We start from the raw sequence: 18,482 nt of genomic DNA, 5'->3' as shown, positions 1-18,482 counted from the left end.
CGCGACTGTGGCGCCGCGGCGCGCGCACGGACCCGCGACCGCCCCCGCCCTCCCGCGCGTCGGACCCAGACCTTTTTTGCATCTGGGCCAGTTTTGGGATTTTGAACCTAGCGGCACGAGGAAATATTGCAATGCGTGCGATGTTATATGGCGGATTTACACTATGCGGAAATTAGCAGAGTCAAGTCAAAAAAACAGAAAAGTGGGGATGAAATTCATTCATTTTTCATCCCCACCCCACTGTTTTTTTGACTTGGCTAATTTCCGCGCAGTGTAAAAGCAGCAATAGATAAGCCTAGGTACATTCTGTCTGTAGGTCAGATCAGGCCGTCGGGAATAGGCAGTTTATTTTGATTAGATTCGGAAATAGGTCCATGGTTAGAAACTTTATTGAATGGAAGCAAGTATGTAAGCACGTACACAATAAAATATAATAATACCTACATAACACTATTCATTTCTTATCACAAGTTCAATCAAACGAACTGTTCAAAATTTTAACTTTTTGATAAATTCCAGCCGCCTAGTTACTTAGCCGGTGCAATAAAATCCGATTCTGCAAGCGTTCACCGACAGTCGTTTCTCCAAGGGACTGATCAGTACCGGCGTTAGGGTAGGGCGCGGTTGGGCGACCGCCCAGGGGCGCCGGACTTTGAGGGGCGCCGTTAAGCGGCGCCCCTTTATATTCCCATCTCTGTAAGCGAAAAAAAAAAAAAGATGTGTTGGCAACACTAGAATGGAACGCAGTGCTCAATCCGTTCGGTCGTAGCACTACATACATACAGTTTATTTTACTGGGAATCCCCGACCACAGAGAAACACATTATCTATCTCTTTTTAACATTTTAGTTCAAAAGAGTTGGCGAGCGGAACACAGCTCATTCTTATTCATTCAATCGGTGCACGCACTTAAAAACAGTTATCGCAATTACATACATATTTTAAAACAAACAGACGCAGTAATCTGGCGGTCCACGCTAAGTTACGAAGTGCATGTTTTTTTCTTTTTGTCGCCGACTACAGAGTGACATAGGTTTTATCCAAAAAGTTGAAATACAAATAGTGTTTAAGTAGGTATTTGCTTTATGACGGATTATTTCACTAATTAGGTAAGTACAATTTTATTTTAACTATCTTTACTTATTATACTAAAGAGGTAACATTTGTTTGTTTGTTTATGTTATGTTTGGAGTGGGGTAATCTATTTAAAGTAAATTATATATTATAAAATATCTCTGGAACTGACTATATAATGTTGATGAAATTTTAACACGGAGATAATAAATGAATGTCGAGGAGGTACGGTCAAGTGTAAAAGTGGATGAACACTGTTCATTCGTAAGCCTTTGTGTTAAAGGTGAAAAGTGTCCACCGACTTTTGCATCTGACTGTACATAGAAGTCATTTTTTCGGGAACGAGTGGATGATCGTGATTTTTTTCATACAAATCTAAGCACTATCACGTAACACAAGCTTTTAAATATAACATTTCACAATTATTCCGCTGCCATGACAATATTACTTTACCTAGATTTTTCGATCGTAGTTCACGTGTATGCTAACGCTTTCCTGAATATAAAGCGTTTTTGGTCGTCCTCACTCAATAGCGTTATATTTAATTAATTTATAGAAATGATCGGACTTACGCAGATTTAATTTGTTGCAGATTTGATTAGTACAAAATGTCTGAACACGTTGATCCTTTCAAAAGCAAACCATCTGGGTCAAAATATAGAAAACGAAAAGCAGAAAAAGAAAAGGAATTTGAAAAAACAAAAAAGTTTATGAATATAGGCAAATATATTATCACAACAAAAAATCAAGACCTTAATGTGGCATCTACATCATCTGAAATACAAGCGAATGCATCGGTAGTGGAGTCTCTGTCTGACAAGTCAGATCAGTTAGCTGTTGAAGAGATTGTGGACGAAGTTTCCCGAAGTGAGGAGACAAGTTGTGTTACAATTACAGATGCTGCTCAGGATGACACTATTGGTGATGTACAACAAATACAAATTCTAGATGACGTTAGTTCTCTTGTTCCAAATATATCGGATCCAGCCACTTGGCCACTCACTCGAAATAGCAAAATTATTGATCATATAATAACTAATGGCCCAGTGCAAACTCACATTGATTAATTATCCAAAGAATGATACAGGGCGACATTTCTCAAATTCTCATTTTACCAAAAAACTTGCAAACAATGAAATAATTCAGCGTCGTTGGTTAATATACTCAGTTTCTAAAAATCGAGTTTACTGTTTTTGTTGCCGGCTATTTGATAGCAGCTCAACGTCGAATTTAGTATCTGAAGGATATAACGACTGGAAACACTTATCAGAAATGTTAAAAGTTCATGAAAGTAGCACTTTTCATAAGAAGTTTTACCTCTCATGGATTGAGGCTGAACTAAGATTAAAAACGGGAAAAACAATAGATTGTCAAGAGCAACATTTGATTAGAAAGGAAACTACAAGGTGGAATAATATTTTGTCTAGATTAATGCATATTACACTGTATTTAGCTGAAAACAATATGGCGTTTAGAGGTACTTCCGACAAACTATATACGCCAAATAATGCAAAGTTCTTGGGTTTAGTACAACTACTAGCCAAATTTGATCCAGTTATGGAGGAGCACTTGCGATTAGCTGTAAAGGGTGATGTTTCTGACCACTACTGCGGAAAAGACATTCAAAATGAATTAATAGAGCTGATGGGTGAAAAAGTGAAGTCAGAAATCATATCACGTGCAAAGAAATCGAAATATTATTCTATTATAGCTGACTGTACTCCGGACATTAGTCATATAGAACAGCTTTCACTGACAATACGATTTGTTGATTTATCATCAGATGTCGATAAAATATCAGTAAAAGAGCATTTCATAGAATTTATACCTGTTAATGAGTCGACTGGTGAAAGGCTGACTGAAGTTATTATTGATATTTTAAATAAATACGGACTGGAATTGAACGATTGTAGAGGTCAGGGCTATGACAACGGAGCAAATATGAAAGGAAAAAATATTGGAGTTCAAAGGAGAATTCTGGACATAAATCCTTTAGCTGTATATGTACCGTGTGGCTGTCATAGCTACAATCTCGTACTATGCGATGCCGCTAAGTCATCTGTAAAATCTGTCACTTTGTTTGGAGTACTTCAGAGGTTGTTTACGTTGTTTTCAGCTTCTGTTCATCGATGGAAAATTCTGACCGATCACTTGGGATTGTACACTATAAAAAAACTCAGTGACACGCGTTGGGAAGCAAGAATTGGCAGTGTTAAAGCAGTCCGTTATCAAATTAGCGCCGTCCATGACGCTTTAATCACTTTGGCTATTGAAACTCAGAAAACTGATGTTCAAGTCTCTCATGAGGCTACTACTCTAGCCGAACAGCTAAAAGATTTCGGCTTCATAGTTTCATTGGTTGTCTGGTATGACATACTTTTTCAAATTAATGTCGTTAGTAAATCTCTACAATCAACAGACATGGATCTCGGTAAATGCACAGACATGTTGAAAAAATGCTGCAATTTCTTGGAAGAATATAGAAATACAGGCTTTAAAAGCGCCATTTCAACTGCGAAGGAATTGGCTGAAGAGTTAGAAATAGAACCTGTGTTTAGAGCGACAACAAGAATTCGACGTGTTAAGCGCCAAGCTGGTGAAACTGCCCAAGATGAGCCTATAACTTCTCCAGAAAAAAAATTTGAGGTTGAATTTTTCAACTGTCTTTTGGACACGACGTTAACTTCACTCAACGAAAGATTTGAACAGTTATGTGAGTACTCGGAATCTTGGTCTTTTTTGTACAATTTAAAACAGATTCCAGAAAAACACGACCTTATCAAACTCTGTAGTGATCTTCAATTGAAATTAAATGTAAATTCCAAATCAGATATAGATGGATGTATGTTGTGCGATGAACTCGTAAGTCTGAAATCGTTTTTGCCTGATCAGAAAGTGGTTACTCCTGTTTTTGTTTTAAATTTTATCAAAGACCGCAACTTACAAGAACTATACTCAACATCAAATAAATCGCACCTTCCGCGACGCGAACTTTAAAGATTTTCTTCTGACACAATCATGGTACCCCAACAATATTGGTATTATTTGAAAGCCCAATAAATATCCTTAAAGAAAAATACATTCAATTTCTTAATAAATGATTAACATATACCATAAATGTGACTTGAAAAAAGACCTCACTTTGGGCTCACCTCTGGGATCAATTAGACCAATTTTTATGGTAATAAAACCAAATAATGATCTCACGTGTCCTCTTTAACCGATGGATAGCGATTAATCCCAACTTAACAGTTTTATAGCCATAAAAGTTGGCTCAAGCGTAACTACCTATTTTTTGAAGAAGTGACTCTGGATCCTTCTTAAGACACATTTTTGGGGTAAAAACCTTTCCTATAATGAAATCAAGTTTAGAACTAGGCTTTTAAGTAGTGCCAATATTGGTGGGAAGTGGGGATGCATACGTTTAAAAGTGCTTGTCGCGGGAGGTGCGATTTATTTGACGACGAGTGTATATCCAAATGTTTGGATAGCATTACGAATATTATTAACTATTCCCGTAACGGTTGCTAGTGGAGAGAGGAGTTTTTCTAAGCTCAAGCTGATAAAAACCTATCTGCGATCGACAATATCTCAATCTAGATTGACAAACTTGGCAACTTTGTCAATCGAAAATGAAATTGCTGAAAACATCGACTTTGATAACTTAATAAAAGAGTTCGCCGATAGAAAGGCTAGAAAAGTAAAATTTTATTAGTTTTTTTAATAAATGTTGTAATGGCGGATTTTCATTTATAACCATTAAAACGATAGCTCGTTCGCACGCGTCGAGGCAATGGGCGCGACTGGCCAATAAGGTCGAGTTTCGCGGACCACAAAGCGCGGCGGCCGTTGAAAAGAGCGCGCTGGGTGAGCGCGCGACCCCGCGAAACTCAAGCCCGCCAAATGCGAATCCGAGCGTCAGAGCACAGATAATACAATAGTGTTTGGAGGGCCGTTACAATGTTTATTTCTTTTCATAAATGGTTATTTCATTATTATCCTTCGCCTTTTTTCGTATGGGTTTGAATTGCAGTTAGGGGGCGCCGTAGAAATCTCGCCCAGGGCGCTGGTAGTACTAAAACCGGCACTGGGACTGATCTTGGAAAAAGGTGTAAGTGGTGATTAAGTAGTGGTGTAACCAAGCTGAAAATTTCTGTGCCCCCGCTGGGAATCGAACCCGTACGGACCTCTGGATCTGACAGATGGTCTCCCGTAGTACTACTAGACAACATAGGCGATCAAAACTTACAATAATACATACCCAAAAGTACTTAGGTATGTCGTGGGTTCGATTCCGAATCCCACCTAAGGCAGTTCGATTTTTTCAAGTTATTTTTAAATAAATATTTAGATCGAGACTTCGAGAGCCAGAAAAAAATTAATATTTTAAGATTGTCAAACTTAAGTGCAGTAGCGAGCACTACTTTTGATAGCTTGTTGCAGCAGAAAAGTTTTTGAGTGGCGACCACGGAACGGATGATTCACATCTTCTTAGGGCTTCCCATTGCAGTTATTGGATCGACGAATTGGTGATGGTAGCGTTGTACACCTGGTTGCAGGCAGTGCAGGTCTAGTCGTTGTAGAAATCCTTTGGAAATCACGTTGTCCAGCTGTAGTCCTTTGGTTAAATCGGGGTAAGTAAGTAGGTACTTACAGCTTGACGAGAAATATCTTCGATTCCACCCGACGACGCTGCTAGCCTGCTTGTGACCATGGCCACAATATTATTTTGTGCCACGGCCGCAAATTAGTAGAGTCAAGGACCATTAAAACTCGTAATCACAGCTTCCTTATAATGTTGAAGTCCCGTAACTTTCGGGCTGCGAAATGAAAAAAAATCCATGCGGCGCGGCAATTTTAACTAAAATGACGCAGTTAGTTACCTACCTACTTATATCATTTTTACTTTATCTCATATCCATTTCGCCTCATCCTCTTCAGCCAGTGGCGGATTTACCAACAGGCTGGGTAGGCTGCGTAGGGTAAGTGCGCTAGTTTTCGTCCAATTATCGGAGTTGCCAACTTTGTGATGCGAAATGAATATCTTAAAATACCCTTACTCATATGTATCATATGTCATTTTAGTCCTTATATAGTCTACTTTACGTTAATATTATATGACAATAAGTAAATACCACGGGTTTTTTTATAAAAAATATTTTATGCAAAAGAGGCGATTTCACTAGTTTTCGTCCAAAAAAATCAGTTTTCGTCCTAGTGTACGCTAGTTTTCGACCACTGTGTAGAAAAAATGGTGCAGTTGAATTATTAACTTAAAACCAATTCTACAATACAGTAACTATGGATTGTGGTATATCATTTGAAAGGTAATTTTGTTAGCTTTCAAATGATATCAAAAATATTTAAATAAGTTTCTTACCTAAATTTAGGAAAATATTGCAATAGGTCGAAGGACAAATGGACGAAAACTAATGTACAGGAATAGCTAATTTGGGTTTTCGTCCACCCCAGTGCTTGCTCATGACGTCATGGACGAAAACACAACAACGTTTAAAGCTGTTTTTTGTTTTCGTCCACATCTTTTTAACGGTTTTTATGGGTTTATCACTGTTAAAAAATGGACGTAAACTAAAATGTTTAATGTAATAGCAATAAAGATCATATTGGAAGAAAAAACATTGTATTTTGTAGGCCTATTGAAGTAAAATGATTATTAAAAATATTAACTAGGTGTCAGGGTTTCCGTCCACGTGGACGAAAACCAAAATCTTGCAAAATTGTTATGCTAGTATTAGTCCACTTAATTATCTAAGATTTCTATACAAAAACTTTAATATACCCTTAAAATAGTGTTTATTATGCTAATAATTAGACATACGTGCCAAAAACATTACGTAAAGTAGCTAAAACAGTAATTAAACGTACCATGAAAGTTCCCTACCGGCACGTTTTTTTTCTAACTTGACGACGTTTTCCATTCACCTGTGTGCAGCAGCAACTTCCGTAGATTTTTTTGGAGTTATTACTTGTCAAATTAGATTTTCATGCAGGCAGAACTGTTACTTAGATATTATAGATTGTAACAAGTCCAAACTTGCACGGAAAGTTAGGTTTGTATTCTAATTTTCCGTATTTGTTTGTGGCAAGTCGGTCAAATGGACGAAAACAGGAGCTGGACGGAAAACCGGCGTAATTACCCTACTATGTGCCCTGCACCTTGCCACTTCAGCTTGCTAATCCGTCGGGCTATGTCAGTGACTTTAGTTCATTTACGGATCTCCTCATTTCTGATTTGATCTCGTAAAGAACACCGAGCAGCACCGATAAGCAAGGTTCTGGAGTGGAGGCCACGTACCGGAAAACGCAGCGTGAGACGTGTTGACGTCTTTACCTTTATCGGGTCGTCGGTCCACCTTGTGGGTTGCCACAAGGTGGACCGACGACCCGATAAAGGTAGCAGGAAGGCGCAGGATGCAGGCCGCTACCAACCCACAGTGTTTTATTTTGGCTTAGAAGCGGACATCCCTGTTTTATTAATTCAATCGTTAGATATTACTATCACAGTAGATAAATTATCTACTGTGTTACCACAGTAGATTATAAAATTGATGAAGGAACTAGTAGTTGTATTTGTTTAGTTTCGAAGAAATATTCGATTTTGTGATTTTATAAAAAAAACAGTTTTAGAAGCATATTTTCTAAAAAAATTACATTAAGTCAGAATTTTGTAAATAAATTTACCTATCACTATAACGTCTACCTTTATGCAAAAATAAATGGTTATTGCTGCAGTAATTTAGGAATTATTTAATAATTTATGATTTTCAGAAAACTTTTTTTTCTCCGTTGTCCTAGAAAATTGGCAGCTATATATTTACTTTATATTGATGCATGATATAATTATCTATAATACCTGAAAATATTACTTGCCTATCCCGTGGAAGTTCGAAGATATTTTAATTTCTATGAGTTTAGAAAATTTATATGTAAATAGGGTTGTCATCTAAATATTTTTTAGTTTTTTAAATGCCGTCCGTAACAAGAGGGTTTTAATGCCTTTGTTAGATAACTATTGAAATTCATTGCTTTTACCATTATTAATTTGTCGGGTCGAGTTTGATAATTATAGAGTTGGCCCTGTGGCGGCTTATTGGAAATCCTATCGTTTTCGAAACATCGATATATATGTTGCAGTCAAAACTCATAATCGATCAAAACCACTTTTGACTGCAAATTTCAGTTAATAGTGGTTTTGACCGATGGCCTTAGTCAATATTACTTTTGACAAATTTTTCTAGTCGTATCATCCAACTTCCACGGGATAGGCAAGTAATATTTTCAGGTATTATAGATAATTATATCATGCATCAATATAAAGTAAATATAGCTGCCAATTTTCTAGGACAACGGAGAAAAAAATGTTTTCTGAAAATCATAAATTATTAAATAATTCCTAAATTACTGCAGCAATAACCATTTATTTTTGCATAAAGGTAGACGTTACAGTGATAGGTAAATTTATTTACAAAATTCTGACTTAATGTAATTTTTTTAGAAAATATGACTCTAAAACTGTTTTTTTTATAAAATCACAATATCGAATATTTCTTCGAAACTAAGCAAATACAACTACTAGTTCCTTCATCAATTTTATACATAATAGTAATATCTAACGATTGAATTAATAAAACAGGGATGTCCGCTTCTAAGGCAAAATAAAAGACTGTGCAACCGTGCGATGTTTAAGTCATTGGGAAATAGAAGTCATTCCTATTTACAAAATTAAAAATATACACCCACAAAATACGAATTTTGGAAATTGGAGAGAAATTAAAATATCAAAAATCTAACAGCTATTAAATTAACTGTAACTGTTAAGCACATGGAGTATTGAGTATTAAACGTACTTTACATAGAATTTTAATTTTATGAATATTGCTCACTCCTTAAACAATGATCTAAAATGTTGAGACAGTATAGCCTGACCAGCCCCCCTAGACAAAACGCACTTTTTGATCGAATCGAAAATCGAATCCGTCAAATTCCATACAAAAAAGGGGCTTTTCGACCACTTTTCGACTGGTTTGCGATTATAATGGCACTTTGTCTAGACCCACAGGAACATAAAAACCCTCGCCATGTTGCGGAAAACTAATGGTACTAATTTCTTTTAATGGCAACAGTAACTGAAAACTTCATTGACATGTCACTTTGCATGTCAGTCTATTGTTGTCAAAGTGTAAACAAACTTTATTTTAAATGTGTGCAATTGATTTTGTGAATTAAATTGCTAAAATATTTTTATAGTCGTGAAAGAAAAGTGGTTCACAATGTGTTAATGTATTTGTCGAAGAGAAATACTAAGGGTTCGGACAATATTTTCATTAAATAATGTTTCCGACAAAGGTTGTCAAATTGACTGACATGTTTATCGTATAGTACAGTCCACTATGAAAATTAGCTGTAGTCTGTTTCAACTACCTATTTTAAAGTTTTTTGTCACTTTCTAAGTTTTGAATTTTATGGAATTGGGAAAGAAGTACCGAGTTTGAAGCGTTAATGAGCAGACATTGCAGTTGAATATTCAAGTTCTGAATTTGATTATTGATGAATAATAAAATAAATCCTACTAGCTCGATTGATGGTTTCATTTAATTTATTTAAACCAGGTTACCTTTAATAATATTTTTTCGTTAATTTATGAAAATATCAAATTAGCCCGTAATCCTGAATCCTGATACATAAATTTAGCCTATTAATTTAACACATGTACGACTGTACTCAGTGTTGCACTATCAAATGCAATTGACGCGCCTCTATGCCAGGGTTTTTATGTTCCTGGTCAGGCTATAGTGAAATAACTAACAATTCAATTTTAATTTTTCGATCTTAAGAGACGCCCACCAATCTATTCTTTGCAATTTTCCTTGCACATTTGAAAATAATACATGTCTATTCTATTTAAGTTCGAGTATTTAGCTCTAAAATATTTTACAAAAGAATAAGTTTTGTGCTAAAGCTTTTGTTTGAATTTGTAAACTTTTTACGAGGAGTTTTAATTATTTAGGTTCTCATTTCAATTTAATTTTTCCAGATGTTTTCTGCGATTTCCGCTAGATGTCACTTTCTATGACAAACTCAGCGAGCGGCAGCCATTTTGTTTTGCTAATCCCATCGTGACGTGAAATTCGTGCACATTTTAAACTTTTTCTATAGACATCTTCGCCTTAACACAAACAAAAAATATTGAAATAATTTGTAATTTGATTATACTATCTGAATAATTAAAGAACACATTAGATGAAACCTTGGGATGGGATGAGGAGCAAATTATTAAACAAACCAGATATGAAAGTAATAACGACACAAAGATTGTCAATTGTTTTTAATTAAGACATGACAATATGAACAATATCCATTTTTTTTTTGTAATCGCACGTCTTTCCTTCGAACAATTTAAAAATGGCAGTTAGGTAATTAGTTAATTTACTAATTCGTTAGAAATAAACATAATTTAACCAATTATTAATAAGTTTTACTCGATGCTTTATTGTGCTCTGGGATCTTCTGGAATTTCAAAGTTTAGTGCCTAGTTTACTGAAAATGACTTTCATGTTCTATGAAATAGCCTTAACATGTAGGTTAGCGTGTGAGTTTGGGCGAGGGCCCTATAATTTTGTACACAGATTTTACTATGGAACAGACAATGTGTCAATGGAGTTAAGGTGTGAGTAAACGAAAAGTAATGACAAAAACAACAAATTGATGGAAAAATATTTTTATTACAACACAATTGTTTAGAAAATGGGATTACATGGCTTAATGACAAACTTTTATAGCATAGAGATTAACACTAAACCTTCCTAAATTACATTCGAAAAATCACATCTAGAAAACTACACAGCAATATGCATTGCTTTTCAAAACTTAATATTAGATTATTATTCCAAACATAGTTACTAATAATATTACAAATTACTAAACATTAACAACTAGTGGCTTTACCAGAGTCCACGTAAACGAGTTTTATAAACACTAGAGATATTTAGTTACAGTAGTAGACTTGAATCTAGCCCCATACGCTATAGATGCCGCGGGTAGTCAGTCGAACGGAGACGCGCGGGGCCGTATGCTGGCACCCAGCCCATTCACAATTAATAAATTACACTCACAAGCACCATGTCAATGTCTTTCAAAATCTTACGAACAAACCTCGAATGCCGATCCGACAGATCCTTTACAATAAATTTGAGCATACCAATGTCTGAGATGTTATATTATTGTCAAGTGAAAAGATTTATATAATTTTACCTTAATGAATTTCAATTAAGAATGCTTAAACTAGTAACGGCAGAGATTAATACAAGTTACTTCTGCCTTAAGAATCGGAATACCTGCCGCTCACAAACACTACTCCTTGCAACGTTCAAATCAGGGCATCCGCTGTGTAGCGGAGGACCTCAAACTCGCAAAAACTTAAGGCCGGGTAGCAGAGAAAATGGCGAAAATGAGGTTTTCATTTTTCATTTTTGAGGTACTAAACAGTAAAATTAAAGGCTAAGATTTTTATTGGGCATAGTTGAGGATATTTTCTAGGGCTATTAACGGATGGAAACACGATTTGATGAAGTTGACTCGATAGAATAAATTCCCAAAGTTACCTCTATTCGTTTTCTAATTATGGTTTTATTTTTAAAATAAGCGATTTGAGATTCTAAATCTTTTACTAAACTAAAGTTCAGAAATAACTTGAGGGCTTTTAACGGATGGAATTTTTATATTGCGTCTTATTTAGTTACTATGTTAAAAAATGTGGAAAAAATCGTCCATGACGGCTTGGACAATCTCAATCAGTCGCGCGGTGGCGCTTACGGAGGACGGACGCGTGTCAGTTTTTTGGACGTGACAGTTCGCGATTTGTCAATTTTTTTGACAATGATGACTTTGATGAGTCACAGTATAATAATATCAGTGTTACTGGAGAAAGCTAAAATATTTGATAATTAAGAATTATCAATTTTGTCTACCTATTGAAATTTAAATCGTTCGCATCCTTTTAAACGAAGACTCTACTCATGATACATAGTAAATTCCTTAAATATGAGACAAAACCAATGAGTTAAAATTACATATTAATAGTAGGTACCTACATACAATCGTCTTACACTTATTAGAAGAGCACACTGATACAAATAAATAATAAAAATTAGGTCAGAGGGTCAAATATAGGGGCAGCTGCACGTCACTGAAAGTGTTTGAAAACTCCATGTCAGATTGCAATCAATGTCAAGTGAAATCTCAAATTGAAATGTCTCAATTTCAATGAGGAGGCTCTGCATTTATTCCTAGAATTCCCCTAACACCGTCAAATTACCCTTTCGAATTCAAGACAGTGCAGTTTCCCATCAAAATCTGCTTCGTAATGACTATAAACAAAGCTCAAAGTCAAACTCTAGCGACCTCTGCATAAACTCCCATGAGTGCTCAGAGCGGGTGCCTGCGGCAGGTAACCGCGTGTGATGCTCATAGTGATTTTCAATACAGAGCCCCGTACATACGTTATACATAAATTATGGAAAGAAAACACCCAGACCAATACAAAAAAATATGAATGCAATTTTAGTATGATATTTTTATTTATTAATAAACAAAAAGACTGAACAAAATTGATGCGTGTACTGATTAATGTAATTAACCACATGCAAAGTTTCGTGAATTGCAACAACTATAATTTATTATCCAAGCTCTAAATAATCGCTACTAAGAGTAACTCATCATAAAATGTTTTTCCAATCGCTCAAGCTCCCGAGGACCTAACGATAGGTCGGGTGACGTAATCTTGAAAATTCCGAAAGGTCGGGTGACGCCACGCCTCTTTGGGGTGCCCTCTCAGACGCATAACATTTTTTATCATAATTTAGTTTGGCATAACAGTATTTGCATAAAGTTTTTTCGCATAAACTTTGATATGCATAGTTTTCTAAATGCATAATGGTTTCTTAGGCATAATAATAACTTTCTCTAATTTTCAATACCATAATTTAAATAATCATAAATGTAAAGAACATAATTTTTATATTCCTAAAGTTTGTTTTGAATAAAATACAATAAACATAATTTAATTATGTATAACATTTAAAGTCATAAATATTGTCTATAAGAACAACCAATATTTGTGATGTTGCGAACGATCCTCCTTCCACCTTAAACTCTTTCGGCTTATAGATTTGTAAAAACTAAATTCTCTGTGTCATTGTCATTTTTGTTCTTAATTTATGACCTGTCTCTTAGAAAACTTAAGCTCGTGAAAATACATTCTGTTTGATCTCGAATCCCTCTTATCTATTATAACGCACATATACAGTCCACATTTCTTTTACAACATTAAGCTTGCCTGGTCTGGAATTATGTAGATCCCGACTGGCCGTGGTCTCTTCCACGTGGTACTAGTCTGCCCTATACTAGAGTGTAATTTAAAAGCCGGAGGCGCGGAGGGAGTGCGGTCCTCGCTCGCTGTAACATATATCCGGCAGCCGTGCGAGCTGGAGCGGCTGAGGCTGGTCGCCAAAGGCGACCAGCAAGCCGAAGCTGCGGAAGCGAGCATGGCATGCCGGGTATATGTTACGCCAGAGCGGAAGGACCGCACTTCCCGCAGCGCCGGAGATAAGGCAATCCTAATGCTTGCTTGCATGCTTGCTTGCTTGCTTGCTTGCTGCTTGCTTGCTGCTTGCTTGCTGCTTGCTTGCATGCTTGCTGCTTGATTGCATGCTTGCTGCTTGCTTGCATGCTTGCTTGCATGCTTGCTTGCTGCTTGCTTGCATGCTTGCTGCTTGCTTGCAGGCTTGCTTGTTTGCATCCTTGCTTGCATGCATGCTTACATGCTTCCTTGCAGCTTGCTTGCATGCTTGCGTGCTTGCTGTTTGATTGCATGCTTGTTTGCATGCTTGCTTGTCTATTTATATTAATTGTTAACTTATATTTTATATGTATAACATTTTTATATTTCATATTTTGTTAACATTATGGTATTTTGTATATTATGAATGGAAATATTTATGGCATTGGTTTAGATGCCATAAAATGTTATGCCTAGAAATCGTTATTAAAAAAACAAGAATACAGAAAAAATATATACTAAAATATTATTATAATAAAAGTGGTTATGGCAAAAAAAAATATGCCTTATGATTTATTCTGTATGAGCGTTATGCGAAATGATGAGTATGCCAAAAAACTTTATGCACTCTTAAATTATGACAATATTTTTTATGCAACCGAATATGGACCCGCCTCTTTGAACCGTGTTTACTTTGGCAGTTATATTTTATATTTATTCGATTCTAAAATATATTCCCAAAAATTCTGAAAGTTGTTTTAATTTGTATCACTTGGATATGATTTGTATTAGAAAGTGCTGTGAGTGTGACGCTTGAACGGAAGGAAGTCAACCTAACCTAACCAACTGGTATTTCTATACTGTGTAGCCGCGAGAGCTCTTTGGCGCGCTGTCTTCGGCGAAGTATTGCGCGCGCAGATTTTGACAGCGCGAAATACCTACTTTAGCAGAAATACCAAGCCTTAACGTTGTTATTACCTCGTATTCATTATTAAACTTAATAGGAAGTTAGGAATCATAAACATAACGTTTGCGCAGCAGGTACGAGTGCCGGCGGCTTGGTCGATCGCTCTGGTCAACACCAAAGCGACCGACCGCGTCAAGGAACGCGTCTCGAAACGCATACGGATATTATACAAGGCTTACGATCATTCATCGCAAATGCATTATGGCCCCGCTGTGCGTCTATCACTTAGTGTAATACCATATGGTTAAAATACTAACGACACCGGCCGGGGGTCAAATTAAAATGCAGCTTATCTGACCCGCGACCGGCACCGAGCAATCATCAATCGCAAGGTTGCAGAGCTAAAAAGTACACGTAGTGATTCAACATAATTCAGATCGCATTGTCGCTGCCGTACGCGGCCATCTTACTCGGACAGACTACATCGATTTATAAATATGATTAAACACGATCAATATAGGTGCGCAAGAGTACGTATATCACTATAAGTTATTCAGTTGTGGTCGTCGTACACGCGACGCCTCGTTACGTCACAGCGGAAAGTCGTTATCTTGGTGCGTGGAGGCGTCACATATGCGAGGGGTTTACGTCGTAAGTTTCACTAGTCTTGTCACTGTAAGGTAAAGTGTCCACGCGGTCGGCGCGCGGCACCGAGCCTAGAGGGAACCACTTTACGACTTGTTTGCGAACAGCTTCTTCCAGTTCAGAGGCTTGGGCAGCCCCGACGTGGAAGGCTGGGGTTCGGGCTCCGACTCCGGCTCGTTGGCGCAAATGCAGATTTGCGCGTGGTATTGGAAGCCTGCGGGGAAACAAATTGTTAATACACGGCTTTTAGTTGAGTATACAGTCCGTGTCATCTTACGCGCAGCTAATATGAAACGCGATGTGAAAATGTACAACAAAAAGGAAACAAGAATTGTACATTACAATTTCACAAGACGAGGTTGTAAATACTTAAGTTAGTTTTCCGCTAAAGGCATAAGTTGAAAGCATGAAGAGTGAAAAGTTAGTTTTTGGCGCAATATGTTCGACTTTACACAAGAACCATAGCACCAAAATTGTTAGAGCAGAAGCAGAGGCAAAAATGGAAAAACCAAAATGCGAAATGGCATGGTCGTGTGATTAACAACTTCTGATATTCCATTTACTTTTTTTCCAACAAGCATAGGCAATAAGATTGCAATGTACTATTTTAGTCTTTACTTGTAGCAATGTGCCAATTATTTGCACACATTCACTACACCAAAGATAGTATTCTAAATCGCATATCAAAAAACAAAAATGACATGGACTGTATTGTTCCAAAAAAGGTGTGAAAAATAAAGAAGGATACCTATAAAAAAACAAAATTAAAGGCGGCTAAAATATGGATAGATTAGTAGGATATAGGATGAAAGGTGGAAGGCACTTTAAAAGAAAGAGGACAAACAACTAAAACGCGAAACATCGTAGTTCCCACCACCTGATCGCTAAGCTATGGGAGAAAATAGTATGTTACGAACAGACCTTTTTCGACAATGCTATAAAATACATGGTGCTTTTGTCGAAGAAGCTCCCAATTGGCAAGACGCTACTCGGCTATATCTCTTTCTCCCCCTCCCGACGCGGACTTGTCAACGATGCAGGAGCGCGCTACCGACGCGAACAGCCTGAAAACAGTTAACACGTTAGCTGCCGTGCTGTGAGGGCGACTCCTGTTGGCATCATCAATCTATCTAGACGACGCTTTCGGACGAATGAGACCTCATTCCAGTTGAAATACAGGTGAGAAGTACTTTATAACTGCAGGTATATCAGTAATATTACACTGAATTATTTCAGCTATACGAAGTAGCGGTTTGCTTCACCTCAACTTTTCTTCTGGTTGTGGACCAGTCAGACAGCCTCTAAGGAAATAGATACAATTCTTTTTTGTCTGGTATGGGCATAACATACATGTTATATGCGCTTTTGATCAAAATGAACAATGGTAAAGCAGTGGTGTAAATGCATTAGGCTGGAGTTATTTTATAGTTTGTTATAGCAGCGATGGCACACTTGACAACCAGCCTTGATTTTTGACCGCAATCGCACCTGGTGTTAATCAAGATGCAGTCTAGGATGGTATATATCTGCCTTGTAAGTGCCTATTCATTCTCGCCTTGAAAAGACCCGAATAGATAATTTATATAATTTTGGAATGAAATCACATTTCGTACCAGTTACAAACAAAACAAGAAGACATCAGGCAGATTGATAAAAACCTAATCAGGAATCAAAGACAGACATAGATGGGTGTGGTAGCGTTTGCAAGGTCGCTCGGTTCCAACGGTAGTTACATCTTAGCCAGACTGAGTTGAACGTTGCGGTATCATGATACACCTTAAGATGAGTATAGACTAGTGACTAGAGCATTTACTTGTAACAGAACAACCGCTCTATGATATGTTCTAGCGTAACCCCCTTCACGAACCAAACATCGCGGCTTACATTTTACCTGTATTGTACCATTTTTACGAACTTTACATTACATAGAAATGATGTAGTCTATACTCACCTTTATAAAACCAATTTTAGGCCCTACTTTCCAATTTGTCAGCTCTGTCCGCCTTTTTTTTGTAATTTGATACTTCGTTCTGTGTCAGTCTGGCTAATCTCCACAACATAAAACACTGATGCTTTGCTCAATCCTAAGACACTGGCTTTAGAAATCACAAATTGAAATCATCATCATCAATCATCAAATGAAAACGTAAAGCACCAGTGTGGTAACATCAAATTAACATGGAGACATGCCGAATGGCTATGTACAGAATGTGAGGAACACCAAAAGTAATTTTCGGGGTTACAGGGAAGACATAAGCTCAAAATTAGGGTTGCTTTACGAACGACATTTATTCCTAACGTTATAATGGGTCAAATAATCGTACAACAATCCGTGCTTATGAAGAATGGTATGATAAATAGCAACGACTGTGTTCAGGTCTTGCTCTCTCGATACGTTGAAAGCAAGAGCTGACATTAGAAGTTGCTATGTTCAATCCATTCATAAGCTGCGCGGATTGTGTACAAAATGACGTCATGTTTACAGCAGTCGACATCTGATTTGACGCAGCAATCAACCGCTAAGATGCGCAATATTTTTTGACAGATGAAGGTGGTGATAAGTTTTAAATATGAACTAATATATTTCGGGTCAATTTCGGTCAGTTACATTTGACATACAATTTATATGCTGACTGGGCACTTTCTGTGACCTTACCAGTCGTCAAATTAAAGTCTGTGGTACCGTAAGCATAATTTAATATTATATTTTTACACGCAGCCCGGTTCTTGACAAAACACTGATAGTTGGCAATCGCTTCGCTCTAAAAATAAGTATGTTGACGTTATGCAAATAATGACAAAGACTACGCCTTCGTCAGTTGCCGGCTGTCATATTTATAATTCTGTTGTCATGGAACTTCCATCGTCTAGTTACACGAACATTCGTTGGATGCGTACTAACCTTGCAAACGTAACTATACCCTTTACAACACTTTAATCTGTATAGAGATAACGAGGTAAGTTTCGCTATAGTTCTCACATGCGAGGGATAGGGTCCTGTACACACGAGCGTCTGAGCCGTCGCAAGACGGCTGCGATTCGAAAAGCTTGTCTGATCATTCCATTTTAGAACTAGATTAGTTTAATAGTGCGCACTGATAGGAAAACATTACGGAATATTATTTCAGTGCACACTTGGAAATCAATTCATGCTACTCTATTTCAAAGCAAGCATGCCTTTCTACAAATTTTACATGACAAAGCAGTTCATTTAACCTGACTCAAACAATGGTTGTAAGGCTTCGTCTTGACATTTAATTTGAAGTCAAGGGCCTGTTG

At 37.0% G+C, this 18,482-nt stretch overlaps 1 protein-coding gene across 4 annotated transcripts in view; it reads right to left on the bottom strand.

Annotated features, from left to right (window-relative positions):
- Positions 1 to 10,797: 10,797 nt before the first annotated feature.
- The window catches only part of LOC135086725 (CCR4-NOT transcription complex subunit 1), a 31,753-nt gene continuing 24,068 nt past the window's right edge, over positions 10,798 to 18,482 (bottom strand). For 2 of the 4 annotated variants that reach the window (XM_063981499.1, XM_063981500.1), the window contains exons 15-16: positions 14,613 to 15,417; positions 10,798 to 11,510 (exon numbers count right to left, since the gene is read on the bottom strand). In XM_063981499.1, coding sequence (XP_063837569.1) covers positions 15,186 to 15,417 — 232 coding nt within the window. In that variant the 3' untranslated portion in view covers positions 10,798 to 11,510; positions 14,613 to 15,185. Of the gene's footprint in view, positions 11,511 to 14,612; positions 15,418 to 16,124; positions 16,268 to 18,482 lie in introns of those variants that run through there. The other 2 variants (XM_063981501.1, XM_063981502.1) reach the window with 1 other exon arrangement.

The sequence above is a fragment of the Ostrinia nubilalis genome, chromosome Z (assembly GCF_963855985.1).
Source record: "Ostrinia nubilalis chromosome Z, ilOstNubi1.1, whole genome shotgun sequence".
In the NCBI taxonomy this organism is placed as follows: domain Eukaryota; kingdom Metazoa; phylum Arthropoda; class Insecta; order Lepidoptera; family Crambidae; genus Ostrinia; species Ostrinia nubilalis.
This window is presented reverse-complemented; position numbering and strand designations above follow the sequence as displayed.